The sequence below is a fragment of the Athene cunicularia genome (assembly GCF_003259725.1).
Source record: "Athene cunicularia isolate RWA chromosome 23 unlocalized genomic scaffold, athCun1 chr23_part2, whole genome shotgun sequence".
In the NCBI taxonomy this organism is placed as follows: Eukaryota; Metazoa; Chordata; class Aves; order Strigiformes; family Strigidae; genus Athene; species Athene cunicularia.
The window spans coordinates 957,099-973,921 of record NW_020799131.1 but is presented as its reverse complement, the minus strand read 5'-3'; the positions used below and the strand labels follow the sequence as shown (position 1 = coordinate 973,921).

The 16,823-nt window shown below is 45.3% G+C and overlaps 1 protein-coding gene across 2 annotated transcripts in view; it reads right to left on the bottom strand.

Annotated features, from left to right (window-relative positions):
* Window positions 1-10,305, bottom strand: part of RPS6KA1 (ribosomal protein S6 kinase A1) — a 52,382-nt gene extending 42,077 nt beyond the window's left edge. The window contains exons 1-5 of one of the 2 annotated variants that reach the window (XM_026863521.1): window positions 10,209-10,305; window positions 9,238-9,361; window positions 5,017-5,100; window positions 2,011-2,085; window positions 1,640-1,753 (exon numbers count right to left, since the gene is read on the bottom strand). In XM_026863521.1, coding sequence (XP_026719322.1) covers window positions 1,640-1,648 — 9 coding nt within the window. In that variant the 5' untranslated portion in view covers window positions 1,649-1,753; window positions 2,011-2,085; window positions 5,017-5,100; window positions 9,238-9,361; window positions 10,209-10,305. Of the gene's footprint in view, window positions 1-1,639; window positions 1,754-2,010; window positions 2,086-5,016; window positions 5,101-5,560; window positions 5,660-9,237; window positions 9,362-10,208 lie in introns of those variants that run through there. The other variant, XM_026863520.1, reaches the window with a different exon arrangement.
* Between the last annotated feature and the right edge of the window lie 6,518 nt (window positions 10,306-16,823).

The following is a 16,823-nucleotide window of genomic DNA, read 5'->3' as shown; positions in this document are numbered from 1 at the left end:
GTCTCCCCGGGGAGGCCGGGAGGAGCGGGGCGCTGCGGGGCGGCTCCAGCCGGAGGCACCGAGCGGCCCCGATCATGGCAACGTGCGGCGGGTTGATGAAGAGACAGAGGCGGCGAGGGGGGCACGGAGGGCACAGGCAGCCTCCGGCGGGCGTGAACGGTTGGGGGTGGAAGGGACCTTAGAGATCATCCAGTGCCACCCCCTGCCCTGGGCAGGGCCACTTCCCACGAGCCCAGGTTGCCCAGAGCCTCAGTGACAAACCCTCCGTGAGCCCCGTCAGCTGCGCCCTGCCCTGGGCATCTCGCCCTGATAAATTTTTGGCTGCAAACGGAGTTTAAAACGACTCGGAGGGTTCTGCTCGCTCCTCGCGAGGTGAGAGGGACAGTCAGTGCCTGCTCGTGTCTAGCAAGTCAATCCTCAAGGCACCGAGAGCACCCCGACACCAAACATCTTCCAAAAATACACAGCACCGAGCGGCCCCGCTCTTCTGTGCCTTGGAAAATTGTTTGTTTTTTTTTTTTCCCCCTCGAGGAACGTCCAGCCGGGGTACAGGCAGTGCTGCGCAGCATCACCCAGAGATGAGGTGGTGAGGAGGAACTCGGTGACACAATTCGGATAGTGCTGCTTAAAGCAGGAAACTGCCCTGGGAAATCCGGACTCCAAGTGTGAGATGCGCGGTGAGTCACTGCTCATCGCCGCCTGCAGTGCCCCCCTCACCCCGCCTTCCCTACAAAACATGGAAAAAAACCCCATTAAAAATATAAAAAAAACTTCCTGTGGTGTTTGGAGCACCTCAGAAGAACGGTGCCTTAAGCACAAGTGTTCATAATTCACAGCTATTCCCACCTGCTGGGCTTCACAAATTGGAAAAAAGTTTTCTTCTACTCACATTTTACCAAACCCCAAAGCACCTTGTTTTCATATTTCATTATAAAATTATTAGTTAAAAAAATTATATTCTTAAAAGAATGCATCGCTAAGGGTTGACTTCATCAAGGTGTGGCTGGAAATATTTCATAAGCCTAAGTGAAAGCATATCCAGCTGGGGTTTTGCATTCTGAGGGCAGCTGTCCCAGGAAGCCGGGGCTGTACAGCCCTTAGTCCTTAAACTGTTCAGAGAGGGCAGCAAACTCCAAAAAAGCTGAATTAGGACAGAGCCCAGCACTTCAGAAAAATCCCAGTTAATCTTTACAGCACCTGAAGCTGATCTGTAAGTCATTATCAGGACCTGTTTGTAATTTAGGCTAGAGCTATCATCTTTTTTGCATGCGGGGGAATCAAGTGTAGTAAATTCTCACGGTGACAGTGAGCCCAGCCTGAGAACTGCTGTCTTCAAGTCCTTCAAGCCCTGCTTTGTGCCATAAGTGTTGGAGCCCCAGATGAAGGCATTAAATAACACAAATCCACCCGACTGGTACTAAGTGAGGTCCTGTTATAGCCAATTAAACTCGTGTCACTGCTGGAGCAAGCTGAAACAGATCTTGTGCAGAGTTATTCATTCAGCTCCAAAGCTACCCATAATTTCCCCTTATTGCCTGGTACACGGCGTGCCGTCTGCTTACATCCATCCTCCAGCTGCTGCAACCTGCTTTAAATGGCATCAATAACGTGATGATGTCAATACCGGCACCGCGTTTACCTTCTTCATTTGTTTGCAAAAGGCATCTCCCCGTCCTTCTGCTCCGCGAGCGTGTCGGGCCTGGGGTAGGACTGCAGAGGGGGAGAGGGTAGGACAGTGCTCTCTGCATCCTCTCTGGAAGGAGAACAAAATGAGACAATACTCGGTGCCTGCTGGATGCTTTAACACCAGCCCCCACAACCCCAACCTCTGGATGTCACATCCTGGTGTGCTTGGAGCCTCCCAGCTGGGTGCTGAGCCCCCAGGGAGTATTGAAGCCGTAATGCTGGGCACAAAGACCCTTCTCCCATCAGGGGACTCCCCAAACGCCTCCCCACTTCCCAGGAGGGTTACCCGTGGAAGTCTGGCAGGATCAGATGCTGAGCAGTTACCTGCAGCAGCTGAGGGGATAATCTCAGCCAGGCTGGTCATTAACTCCTGGGAAATTTCTGACTCCAAGGTCATGACTGTTATCATAAACAGTAAAGAAAAAAAAAAAGTTAAAAATAAAATAAATCACTTTTGAAGTGTTGAAAGGTTATAGGGTGGTACAGTAACCAGTAGAAAAGCAAGTTTTCATTTTCAAGGTCACAGTGAAAGGTTAATGGGCAATATCCAGAGGAACCTTTGAAAGGCAGAGCAAGGCCTACTGCAGTTCAGAGAGGGGAGGGAGAGAGGAACTGCTGCTGCTCCCGGCCTCGGCAGGTCTATTGAGAGGCAGAAAGTCCGTCGTATTTCACAGCAGAAAGACAGGCAGGCTGACCATGAACTTGACAAAGGACAGAAATTATGAAGCTTTATGGCGCAATGACTTCTTCAAGCTGGGAGAAAAAGACGGCTCTAAACCCATGGGTACCACTGCACCTAAATAAAGCCACCAAATCGTCCTGTGCGCTTCTAAACCAGCAAATTAAAGGTATTGGGGAGACCAAACCCGACTTATTCTCTGCATCTACTTTTATTAAAGGCTCGAAAAGGTAGCTCTACAGTATCCTCAAAATTGTACTAACACCCCCAAAGAGCCTGAGTAATACCACAGCAATTCAGCAGCAATGCTGGGTACACAGGCTGAGGGGGCTCTCAATCCCCAGCTCCCGGACTCAAAGCCATCTATTTTCTGACAGAAGCTGTCATCAGACTGACCTCCCCTCAATTCCTGCGCCCAACACTGCTGAATCGTAGTTGATTAACAGAACGAGAAGGTGCCACACGAGATCGAGGGGAAGTCCAGGGCGGGACGTTTGGGTAAGAGAAATGAGGTGGTGGTGTCCTCAGGGTTTATTTCCTAGTCAAAGAGCAGCTATAAAAAGCAGCCCCTATTCCGAAAGCAGGGTACAAAAAATGTTCTTTGGAGCCGAACACCCTGTTTGGGTGACTGTCACGGCTAAATACAGTGATTAAAACACATATACTGGCATTTTTCTGAGACAGTGGCAGGCTGGGGAGAGCTGCTGCTACGGTAAACAGAGACTCCAGCTCAGCTGGATGGCCCTTCTGTCAGTATTGCACTTGCTGAAAATTCAAAACGCTGTGGTTTTAGTTTTAAAAACATCAAATCCTCCTCAAATACAATTACAGATATTTTTGCCTCTGCAGCTGGCTGGCTTTTGGTGTGTAACGTTTTGCTTTTCAGAGAGGTTGACAACCTTCATTAAGCCAGTTGTCCACAAAGAAGCATTTCCAAGGAGGACACATCGAGATTGGGCTGTATCCACATTACCAGATCCAATTTTTCCCTTGTTATTCCAAAAGCTGCCCAAGTGATTCTCCACCTAACCACACAGCAACCCAGCGCTCCCACAGCTCACCATGTCCTTTTTTTTCTTTTTTACCGAAGCCAGGGAACAGCTCTCGTTAGCTCTCTGCTTCATGCTACGCTGCTTTTACACATATAAGGAAACGCAAAAAAGCTTGGAGGCACAAGAACTCGCAAGGCTGAGTCCCAAATGCCTGCTACAATTTACAGACTCGTGTAATCTGCTTTGTGTTCACGCTAAGACAGTCGTTTAATTAGAGCTCGCAGCAGCAACCCTCTTTGTATTTTTAGGATTGACTAATCAGTTCTGTAGTTCATGGTTATCCCTGCTGTACTAACAGGGAAACTGAGTCACGTTTTCAATAGGTTGTCAGGGCAGAACTTGAACTCCGTGTCCTGTCTTCTAATCCCCAGCTCTCAATTTCCTCGCCTCTTCTGCTTTGTTTTGCCACTACGAAGGAAGAAAGATCACCTTGTTTTGATCCCAGGGACACATTTTTCCTTAGCGTGGTACAAACATCACAGTGTAGATGCAAAGCAGTGGCCCCAGCAACGAGAAACTCTGGCTTTGTTTAATTGTTTTTTTGCTTTTCAGACAGATTTCTTTCCATTCCTTACCACCGTGTGCGACTGCAGCTGCCTCAAATGCCAGTGATTTCCAAGGCAGGTCCAGGCAGCGGTCGGAATGCAGGGACTGCACCCCAGCAGGCAGTGGGATGAAGAGCTCCTGGGGGAGCAGAGCCCAGCTCTCACTCCCCCAAACGGGGCTTGCGCAGGCTGAAGGCTCATTCATGGAGCAAACACCTTTAACCTCCTGATACTTCCCTGCAAAGGTGAGCATCATGCTACCTTGCTCAGCTCATTTGTATTTCTCAAGGCATCTAGCATACCTGAAACCCTTCCTTTTGCAGAATATATTGCATTTTGCCTGCAAGTCCTGCAAACTGACTGTCAGTCTGCAAAGCCCCCCCTGTTTCTACGTGGTATTACTGTAAACCAGGCATCCCTCCATGGACCAGATCTCCTGAAGCATCTCCCAGGGAGCCCCTGGCTGAAGCACACACAGCTCAAGCCAGGGAAGAGTTTTGCTAGCAGAACCGATTAAGTTTTTGTCTCCAGGAAAGGCACTTAATTTGTGAATTTTGCACCTATCTCTCAGGAACACTGAGACTGAACTGCAGCCAAGGAGAGGGACCCGTTGGAGCCGGGATGTGCCCGGGGAAGGCAGGGGAGGCGATGGGGAATGAGCAGCGAGGCAGCGAGGCCATATCTGCTGGTTGTCATGGATACAATCGCTGCTGGTCTGCTGTATCAGTTACCTTCCTTTTCCTGGATTCAAATAAATGAGTGATGGTCTGCTCCTGTTCCTATGCAGGACGCAACCCTTGTCATCCAAACAAAAGGAGAAAATCATCTGTTTCAAACCTAGACATCTCTTCTGCACGTCATCTGAGGGGAGAGTGGGAGGTGACTTGCTTTTTCGGCATTCCAACTACGTGAGTCTGATAATGCTCTGCCCAGTTGCATCTGGTGCTGTCCTAACCTTTGGCTATTTCCTAGCACCTCAGCGGAGGTGTTTTCACAGCCCATTCAGCTTTTGTTCTGGCTCAGCCTTTTGGATTCATGACAAGCTGCTCCAGACCTGGACTCTGCTGGCTGCACGCGCTTGCTGTTGCCTCAGCACACACCCCGGCCCGACTCCGCAGGCTCCAGTGACTTCAGCTCCCTGTTTCAAAGGAAAAATGAGAGGTCAAGTGTGGCCCAAGCTACACCCGAAACAGGCTTTTACAAAACCTCATATAAAACATAAGCAATTGCTTTATTTTTAATTTTAATGTTTAATTTAATGTTAAACATAAGCAGGTTTTCTGCCCAGGTGGTAAGTTATTTAAAGCGAGTCACCCAGCGAATTTTGGTTTTAATTAGCATACAGATATGTTTGTAGTTTATTTCAGTGTAGTTATGTGAGGGAGTGATAACATGAAAGAGAAAACTATTAGAACTTGTAAACAGAAGTGAAACTGCCAGGCCTGTTTTCACTGTCCCCTAGCCAGGGAGAAAGCTGAGTAAACAACAGTGCTAAGTACAGTTGGTTTTTATGGTTCTTTTAGGTTTAAGAACTTGTAAACAAGTGATGGGGCTTTTAAGTGGATACAAATAGATGCTCTCAATTTTGTGCTACTTACAGGTCTCCGTTTCTCCAGACAGGGTAGGGGAAAACAAAAGCACACTTCAACAGAAACCCAGCTCCAGAGAGAGGAAAATGTCATTCCAGTGTTTGCGGTCTCAAGCCTAGATCATGCAACTGAACAAGTCTCATCCTGCTTAATAGAAGGCACACACAAATACCCGTTCCTAATTGCTCCATTCCGCAGTTTGGGACGCCATCATTCAAAGCAAAAAAGGAAAAAAAAAAAAAAGAAAAAAGAAAAAAGAAAAAAAGCAACCATTCAAAATTGGAAGTGAATTTCAGAAATCTTGATGAGAAGCCTAAACACCCCAGCAACCTACTTTCCTTAGAGGGCAAACAAATTTTATTTCTGATTTGCTGAAGTGACACTCATGACTGGCAGTATTTTATTTCTCAGACCTCTTACAAAACAGAGACTGTTGCACACATCCAGCCTTGAAAAGACACATCCCAAATATAACCAGAGAAAGAAATAATCTTCCAGAATATGAGAAATGATCCTAATGGGGAACATTTTGGCCTAACGATCAATCGTATTACATAGGAAGACATAACACAAGCATGATTTTGTAGAGAGGTGTGGTAAAGGGGTGCCTTCATCATTTAGGGAGAGAGAAGCAGGTCTCCAAGTTCTCTTCTTGTAATACTTTTTCTCCATATTTTAGAAACTGATTAAGAGAGCACAGACATGACTTAGCTGGCTTGCATGGTCACGTAGCAGATACATCTACACGGTGCTCAATGGTTTCCTTGTGCCTTTTGTTCACGCCCCAGCAACAGGGATGTCAGAAACCGGATTACTTGGCAAAAGAAAATCTATCCATCCCTCATCAGCATTTAAAAAAAACCCCCAAACATCCGGGAGTTAGCAAGGCTCTCAGATACTTTGCAGTGTTACATGTCTCGCAGCAGACCATAAAATGGTGCAGAAAGACAAGGTTGATACTTTGCTGCTTGACTATTTAAATTGCTCTTTTCCTCCTCTTACCTTCATGATGAGTAATGGGAGGGAGCTTGGAGACTGCTCTTTAGACATTCTTCTTTCCAAAAGAGGCACTTGTGGTTTATAGTAGCAATGTAAGGACAGGCTGGCTGAGCCTTTTCTGGCTCTCTGAGAGGCTTGGTGCATTTCTCGGTGAGTTTACCTAGAGTACTTACACCTCTGCTGAGGGAGAAACCACTTGATCCTTAACCAGAAAAATCCTCTTTCAGAATTAGTCTCTAGTGCCCCCATACACATTTAAAGTTCAGCCCAAAGGGCTTTCTGTTAGCAGGCTGAAAATCCACCTGCCTGATTCTTGTGTGCCGCTCTCATTTCCTTGTCATCCCCCAGAATTACTCAGAAAAGGTAATTTCTAAGATCAAAAGCAAGAAGCTTACTTTTATCTTTCTTCCGCGAAACTTTGTGGGCACCCATGTAATCAGAAGCCATCTCTATGTTATGCTGTGTCTTTACTGTCTGAGCAACACTCCCGAGGAAAGTTTTACCACAGGGACTAAATATTTATAGAGAAATACGACCCATGTTAAAGAATTCATAAAATAAGCGCACACACACAAAATAATAATCAAACGCTGCCGAATGCACAGAAAAACCTCCAGCACCCAGAGTGCTCAAGGGATACCCCCCCAGCTGTCGGTGGGACCACCGGTCTCACTCACACATGACATCTCCAGCCACTGAGTAACAGTAATTTACAAAGTAAAAACTTGATATTTTATCACCCAATGGATCGATAAAAGCTTCAGTGCGTGCTGATTTATATCCATAAAGGTTTTACCAGGGGCATTTTACAAGGTTCCAACTCTGGAAGCTGGTTTGAGTTTTGCCACCAACTTCAGTGACAGCAAAAATGAGACTTGTCCGGTAGATATCGACTTCTTTCACTCTTTTCTTGAGGAAAATCAGATATTTGCTCACAACTTGGTTTCAGAAAGTCCTGGCTGGACCCGCTGCCTTATATTTCTATTTACAGTCTGCACAGAATCATTTTTTCTCTCAATCTAAGAAGTCACTAACATAATGTTGGGAGATAAATGTCCTGTGGCAGCAGGCCAGCATAAGATCCGGTGGAAATTGGGTCAGTGTGTTGGAAATGGTTAATAAATAACATCTGATGTAATGTTATTGAACTCAGAAGTCTTCTTTCAAATATAAGGACTATGGGGTAAGCTACAGTCCTTAAAATAGTACAAGAAACACAGTGCTATTAGCTGTTAACACCCAGTAACACCATATACTTGTTGAAAGGTAATATTGATCAACAGAGATGGAAACCAGTTTTCTGGCAGCTGTTTGCCAGCTCCTTGGAAATTAATATGGGAGTCAATTATCAACGGACAAATGTCCCTTCTACAGGATCACCAGCTCACTTCTGGCACAAGCTCGCCTGCTGCCAGGAGGATTTTGAAAGTGGAAGATACAGGCAGAAATGGATGGGTTTAAATATCATCGCTATCCAGACAGAGAGGTTGAAATATCAACACTATGGGCTTCGAAATAAATTGTTTAGTCAAGTGAAAGGGTTATGTCAGAAAGCAAACCAGTCTGGATGAAGAAAAGATAAACCAGCCTGCCCGGAGCAGTGGTTAGTTACCCCTTGTGTTCCTGCAGTTCTTAGCATCAGTCACAGGGAAAACGGAGTTATTGCCTCCCAGTGTAAGATGGGGACTGTGAAACGCAAAAATCTGCAGAACCCGAGTGTGAGTGAGGCAGCGATGCTGGGAGAATCAATCCCTCTTGCGAGGAAAGCCTGGTATTGCACGGAGACTTACATAAGGCAACCGTGCCCGGGGAGTGCTGCTGGGTTTGCTGCACACGAGGAGCCACAGCAGGTTCTGTGCTCGCTTTAAGTCTGGTTGTGTAACCAGGTACCTGCTCAGACACCATTTCTTCATACCGGGCAGGAACCCAACGCCTTTGATTTCAGAAAACAAATCGTTGCACTTCTCACCGCTCTGGTGCACAAACCCAGTGCTGAGCACACTGCGTGTGAGAAGGACCTTGGGATGACATTGGGGCGTTTTTTACCTTAAACAATCTGTTTACTGAGGTGTGGGAGCCAGGCACTGTATAGAACATAACCTGGGGCCAGGAGGCTCGGCCCAAGCAGTGCGTGCCAGCCCCACAGCTCCGTGAAAGGCAGGAGAAAGGCTCTACCAGCACCCCCTGATCTGGGCTGAGCTGGCCCATTGTTTTCCTCCCCAAACAGAAACCTTAAGGCTGGCTCATCCTTGCTTTGCTGAGAGAAGTTGTTCATCTACTGAGTTAATCAATAAACCAAACTCCCAAAGCATCCCCATGCAAACAGGTAAGAGCCTTGGTCTGCTCATTTTGCTAATGACTGAATAATCACTGTAGGTTTGTTATCTAGAAACTAGCGGGGCATGGTGACAGGGCCTGTTTAATGGAGATGGGAATAAAATATGCATTGTGTTTTTCAGTACAGTGCATGCTCAGATGTCCCTGAAACATTTGGTTTCAATGTTTGCTACATCTTCATGCCACAGCATTTATACTTGTGACGGGAAATCCCTGCCTTCTGCCTTTCCCCTGTTATTCTGGGCGGTGTTTTGCCTACTTCATCCAATAAATCCCTGCTCCAATAAATGCATAAATTCCTGCCCCAAGCAGGTACTGAGAACTGAAGAAAAGGAATGAGTTTGGCTTACCAGGAGCTCATATTTCCGTTTTGCATCTACTTCAAGGAAGTATCATGAGTGTGTCAAGTGCTTCACATGCAATCCTGCCAGCTCTGGGAAGCAGCCACTTCCTTTCCATCTTCACACACCGCTCCTTGGTAAAGGTAAACATGGAAAACATGTGTTAGAAGGAGATAACCCAATGACTAAGGTATTTCATAATGTAGAGGGGGAAGAAAAAACAGCTCTCTGCAACTGATGGCATTGCTTCAGCCACGTTATAGGATGGCATTCTGTGAGACTTAACAAATGCAATGTTGGTAAAAGTTGCTGGCTGGCAAACTGAGCACAGAGTTCTACAGCATCAGAAAAATCACGCTAGTTAGACATTTAAGGAGCACTGTGCATCAGCACAAATAGTACAATCTGATTTCCCGGATTTAGCTTGCAGAGAAAAAGCACACACACTCAAGATACTGGCATACAACAGCAAAAGGAGACACAACAGAAAGTGCAGGAAGCTTTTCAATAAAGCATTATTTCTTTGAACAACATGATCGATTCTGCAGCCTCAGATTGAAGATTCAGCGAAAGTTTGATATAAGTAGTTTGTACCAACATGCTTAAAGGTAACTAGGCTTATACAATACCTATTCAAATCTGGGTTTAGCATAAAGTATCCCTTCCCCGGTTGAAGACAGATGAGATGGACAGCAGCAGCTCTAGTTTAGGCTTAAACTTTCAGGACATGTGCCACAGCAGCTGCAATAACTGCCTGGGGAAGAAAAGAAATGGTCCAGGGATTCTTAAAATAGAATTTGGGAAGCCTAAGTTCAAAGGCTTGCCCTACTATGGATAGGTTCCTGTGAGATGTCAGCCATGCCTGTAAACTGATCGTGAATTGAGCACTCTGTCTGGATTTCAAGGAAAAAAAAAACATACAAAAACTGGAATGCAGTCACATACTGTGACTGCATAAAAGAGGCTCAGAGGGGACTCACGCTGCTCAGGAGATTCTGGTTTGTCTAACGCTGATCCTCCGAGGCTGGCAGAAGGGCTGGGCGATGGAGGTTGCTGGAGGAACGCTTCTCCTGCTTTCTGAAAGCAAACGCCACACATTAGATTGTGATAAACCAGGCTCCAGTCTCCCAAGTTTGTTAACCGTCAGCCTGTGCTGCATTTGGACGCTCCCTGCCATTTGTTGGCTTCCAAGCACCGATTCTGTGTTTCCTGGTACCACCGTGTGGTGAAGGGAAGGAACAGGCTGTTAATCAAAGCGGCGTTAATGAGATAAACAGCACTGCACAAATCCCCCAGTCCACTGGGCTGTGGCAAGGAGGTACCATGAGGTTGCCAAATCCAGTTTTCCCCTGCCAACGTGCCTCAGATCCAGCTTACTTTTGAAACCATGTTTTTTGGTTTTTTTTTTTTTTCAAGAGAAATTAATTCAGTATTAATGGAGTTTGCCTGCCTTCATTTCTTCAGGGCTTGCCAACGCAGAAGCTAATTTGCTCGTGGTATGGCAGGGAAAGCCGGGCATCTCGAACCAGGCTGCAGTCCAACGAAACCTATTCACCAAACACCCACAACATAGTAACAATCCCTGGTATTATCTCCAGGAAGAAGGAAATTATGAGAAAAACTAATTTAATTGCCTAAGTTTACAGTCAGTTCTCAGGCTAGACTCAGAACCCCGAATATATGTACATTCGGTTCTTATACTGAGATAACATTTCCATCAACAACAAGCACTGAGATACCACTTTATCAGAATACAGGCAAACAAAATCTCCTGTCTGGGCAATGCTAAAGTAGTAATCTATTGTAACTAGATTAATAGTAATTTAATAGTAACTCCTCTCTTCCTTCGTGACTGCCGTATACGCTCACCTCTGCACAGTAATAGCAACCAACAAGCTTGAGAGCAGGGGACAACTGTTGCCTCGAGGGAAATTCGTTAAAAATCTAAAAGTAAACTCAGTGGGATCATTCAGTGAGATAAAATTAAATCCGCTATTAAATCTGTTTAGAAGGGGAAACCTAGGAAGTTTGGGGCTTAAGTATCCAGTAGCAAAACGTAAAGTCGTCCAGTACCTGAAGGTGCTTGGGAAGATGTTACACCCCGGGGTCCCCTGCAGCCACTGTAGGACCATCCCTTCTACGTTCCCTTAGTACTCTCTCCAGGCTGGTTTTATGTACTTAAGGCGATGAAGTGTTCTTGTTCTGAGGCTTTAATACGTTTTAATAGATCTCATGTTTAGGAAGTCTTCCCTGATGTCCTCTGTTGCTGCTTCTTCTGTCACACCATAGATTTTCCGGCACTCTAAAAATTCCCTTTGGAAGGAGATGGTTAAAAACTAAAAAGATCGTTAAAAACATTTTTTTAAAAAGCCTAGCCTTTCACATCAGAAGTCTTCTCAACACCGACTTACTAAAGCTCTTTATTAGTCGGTATCTCCTCCTCATTAACCTTAATCAAACTTTACTCAGAATCAGCTCCCCCTGTGCCATCTCCTTCCCATCCCTTGCAAGCGAGCATGGGCTCGCATTGTAAATTGTGAGTTTAACTAGAGCTCCATTTCATCCCTACGAACTGCAGGATAAGGACCCATTTCTCAGAAATTATAGTCAGCAGTATTAGTCCCTGGGTATGGCATTACCATATCTGGGATGATTTAGGGACAATGAAATCCCTGTGCCATCAAGCTAGGTGATCCTTCTGACACAAATGATCCTGCAACTCAATATTCACTGGGTGCGCTCACTGAAATTTAGTCCCTTTTCCTTCCTCGTTCCTTTTCATAGCCACCCATGGCAGGGCTCGGCTGACGGGAGAAGTATACTGTCACTTTTTCCAAATATAATTGAGCTCTGTGAACGCAAGATGAAAACTGCTGCAGGAGGAAATGATCCTGAAACTCAAAACCATTAATCCAAGGGCATTGCACTGGGAGGAGCAGCGACAGGAGTTTGTTGTTCTTGAGGAGTCCTCCCAACACTGTCTCACTCACTTGTTCTCTTGGGGTTTTTTTTTAGCCCAATCCACTTTCACTTGAAAGTAAAAACATGGTTGGGGTGAAGGGGGTTCTGTAGGATCACGCTAAGTGAGCCACTGGCCTGCAACTAGCTCAGGTTAACTTCTGCTCAGCTTCAATCATCACTTAGTACACAGCTTTTGGGGAGCCCAGACACTCTGCTCTATCATTTCTCACTAATCTAAACGTTCTGAAGACCCCAGCATAAACCTGAAGAATCAGGAAAACAAGAATCATGCACAGGCTCTGCTGGCAGCCTGCCAAAGGTTTCGGTGCCATTTAGAACTTGGCCATGATGTGCAATCTTACCTATTAGAGGCAAATAAACGATAATAGCAGTTTGGGTCTATTTCCCAGATAATTTGTGCTGGAATTAATAAACTGCAAAACAATTTAGTGGCACAGCCACTCATTTTACATGGATTTAAACCATGTTGGTACACAGCTACTTCTTCAAGGCCTGATAAGGAACACTGAACCTACTCATTTGCCTTTCTATTGTCGGTGGTGGCTTGCTGGATCCTGGCTGTGGCTGTTCCCTGTCGCACACAAGTCGCTGAAACTCGGAGCAAGATTCTCCCAGCGTATCACATCGGGCTGCTGGGTCACTGGGTATCTCTTGTGCCAGTTCTTCTGTAAAACAACGGAAAAAAATGAAGGTGGGAAAGGCCTCAGTCAGCAGAACAAGAAAAATTATCATGTAAATTGACAGAATGTTCAGAACTGGGGTAATTAGCAGAAAGACAAAATGCTTTCGTGTTTTATTTTAAGGACAGTGTAGCCAGCACTGCCCAACAGCCCAGCCCAGCTTTCCAGACACCCAGTAACCACCTAAACTGAAGTAACACAGCTGGCCAAACGTTACCCAGGTGCCAGATTACTTACCCTCCCAAAATGTCATTGCAGGTCCTCAAGACTACCAAGATTTGAGAAATATTGAAGAATAGTGGACAAAAAATGGAAGATGACATCTGTTACAACAGACAAATTCCCAGGTAGGATGTTTGAGCAAAGTGCAGGAACACAACCGAGTTCTGCCAGTACTGTTTGTCTCTACACCTAGTTCTTCTATTTTTACCTAAAATTACTGCAATCCGCGGTCTTTCCTCATCATCAGCTGGAAGCGGGAACTGTTGTTGTGTGTTCCCAGGAGGTTTTTTTTAATGCTCAAATCCTCAGCTGGATTTAAAATAGGATGCTCTCTGCCTTTTAAGTTGGAAAATAATTGCACATTACCACATAGCACCGGTACCCTCCAACAGATCACTGGGTAGCTTTTCACGTTAGCTTTGTTCCCATCACACTGGTGGGCTCCCGTTTTTCTAAGTCGAAATAGGACAAAACACATGTTAATGCAAAGACCACCTGACAGGCCAGCTTTTTAAATGCACCCAGCAGCATAAATCACATTCCCAGACGATACATAGAGACAATTTTCCATGTAAAATGATTACGATTTAACAGAAAAACTTATTTTTAGCTTAAGGCGTTCTGGCAGCTGGAGATGCAGATTTGTGGCTGTTCTAACCACTAACCACGCACGGATTGCAGCACAGCATTGCTTGCTTTTTAGCTTTTAATTTACAGAGCTAATTAGTTGGATTTACTGTCTTTAGCATCCCTTACCCTCTATTTGCTTAAGGAGAAATAGATGAGCCCTGCATGTCAAGTCAAGCCCAGTAACTCCAGCACGAGGGCACGTCCAGTGGGAAACACCCGAGATGTAGCAAGAGGTTCAGATCCTGCAGCAGCAGCAGTGTGGCTGAAGCTGTGGAGAGGAGACGGGCAGAGCCCTCACCGAGCCCCAGCGCAGCTCACCCAGGGGGGTTCCACTTCTCTCACCACTTTTACAGGCACGGAGGAGAGGGGATGTTCTGATCAGCAAGTAGATTCCGGACCAGGATAAAGGAAAATAGAGGAGTTTTATAGCAAAAATGAAAGCGTCAATACTTTCAAAGTGTATTATGGTATCAGCATGAGGTAACGTGTGTGGGAAAGACATTAAGGCAGTCGATTCAGTACAGCTGAGATGTAGTGAGGTTTGGAAGTTCACTGGTTAGCCTAAGATAGCACGGCTGAGTAACTGCAGAGAAACTTAAGTGGCAGTTACCACATAAAATAATCATTTTCCTGCTCAGCTGGAGAAAATTGTCCTGTACGGTAGCACACAGGACAGCAACAGTTTAGACTTCTAGGTATTGAAAAGATCAGGTAATAGTTACACAGGAAGTTCTTCAACAAAAAGCAACCCTGCAATTACGCTTTATTAGCGGCGCTTTATTTCATGACTAGGGGATGAAGAGACCTTCCAACCACAAAGATGTTCGCAGAGAACACCACAGCAGCCCAGCTGGCAGCCCCGCTCAGAACCCAGCTCACTTGGAGCTGCTCCTTCTCTTTGCAGGAGCCCAGCAACAAAAGGCTCTACAAAAGCAAAGCAAGCTATTTCAGTTTCTGATTTGAAAACATTTAGTTAAAATCTCATTTTAATGTAACAAGAATTCCATTATTAGCGGAGGAAATCCCCATTTCGCCACCCAGAGAGCACTTACAGCATCACCTGGGTTGTGACAGTGTCTCAGAACGTTCCACAGCCTCAGGGCTCACCTCCCCCTGGCACCTGAACCTTCACCGATTGGGAAATCCCAAATTCGAACCTGCCAGCACCCTCTCCCTCAGGTCCCTACAACCACCACCCCTTGGCAGGACAAGGCAGAGCCACGGCAGGGTACCCAAACAGCCTTTTTTCTTGCAAATCCCTGACTCACTTTCTGCTTTGCCCCCCAGGGATGTCCCAGGGTTTCTGACAAGCTGCATGTAACGCCCTGCAGCAGTTCACCACCTCTTCCTCCCATTCCCGGGGAGCTGCAGCCCTTCAGCAGCTGCATCCTACTGCTTGGTTGCTCAAGTTGTCAGTATTTTTGTTGGCTGTTTCTAAGCTGCTGCTTCTGGGTGGGGTACATACAAGATTATTAAACGTTATTTTTCTTACATTTGCTAGATGTAAGGCGTACCAGCTCATGATAATGGGAGAGAGTAGTTTGTATCCGTACACTTCAAAACTGGCTGTTTTCCGTTCGTCCAGCCACTCTTCCAGAATACTTCTAGCACTTCAGACACTGAAAACTTCTTAATGTCAAACTCTGCCCTGTTCGTTTTCATTGGATTCCCTCTGAAAACAGCACAGGTTGAAACAGGTCACTGAGCTTAATCGAGACACTGAAATCCCAGGGAAAGCCAGAGGATGCAAAAAATATTCCACCTGAGAAAGTTACTGAAGGAGACATTTACACATCAGGGTTTTGGGTTTGACTCTGCTCTACAGTGTAAGCAGTGACTATAAAAATGGTGCATTTTTACTCAAATAAATCTTGTTTCCTGCTTAGTTACTACCACAGAAAAGTCTGTATTTGATTAGCAGAAGCAACAATATTCAAGCTCAAGTGCAGAAATCTAACACATAATCAGTTTTATGGAGCTAGTTCTGGTTTCACTACCAAGAAAAGCTTACCAGAATTTATTTTTCTCTGCAGTGACTGCGAGATTACTGTATTCTTCCTCCTTTTGTGCAGCACCACGTTTTAGACAGTAATGAAGATAGTTTATCTCAGTGGAGTCTCTTACATGCTGTGTTGGGCCTCCTAGTAAGCCAAGAGTTTCAAATCATCCTGCAGCGATCTAGTTTTTAGGTAAGGAAATCTCACTTTTCACTTGTGAATTAATTATCTGAATTCAGATGCTTAAAACAAATTCTTGGCCATCAGCAAAACAGCACCTAAATACAAATGCATCCACGTACGCGGCAAGTATTCAATCAGCCATGTTAAGAGATGAAATAAAGGCAAGAGGAATTAGAAAGGCATTAAGAACAGTCCAAGCCAAACCGTATCCAGCTTTATTAAAGGTACTTTTCATAAACAATCATGGTAATTTAGGCAGGACATGGGCTACAATCTGCAACATTTTACAACAACTGTCAAACTCCCCTCCCTTCATGGACTACCAAAACGTAAAAGTTGCTATAAAACTGAAGAATCTTCATTTCATACTTGTAGAGCGAAAAGTTTAGAGTGAGGGTGGACACTTTCACATTTAGCATGTTGTTTAACAACTCTTCACAAACCTACCCTGACTTTTAGAGGGAAAAAAAATTAAGATGCAGGTTTCTTAATCTGAAAACTGACATTATAAAAGAGGAAGTGCAGCTCCTTTTAGAGCCATCAGATCCCAAATCAAACATCAGGAGTCTGGATCACCTGACAACAGATTTAGAATGAGAAGTCCCAAAATGCCTTTTTTGGATGTATTTTGGAGTGATAGGCTCTAGGCAAACGAGGATGTGGAAGGAAATACAGAGGGCATTACAAACTGTGGTTTTGAAGTTGGCAACGGGCACTTTGGGAGCTTCCATGTTCACTGGGATGCACTTTACAGAACTTGACAAACGTGCAGCATGAAGGAATCCCTTCCTCCTCTATTCAGGAAGGGCCCTTCTTCCAAAAACTGGGGGACTGGGAAAACTTTTCTTATTAAAATTTAGATTCTGAGAAATAGACTAAGTGACATTTGTCCCCACTTCCC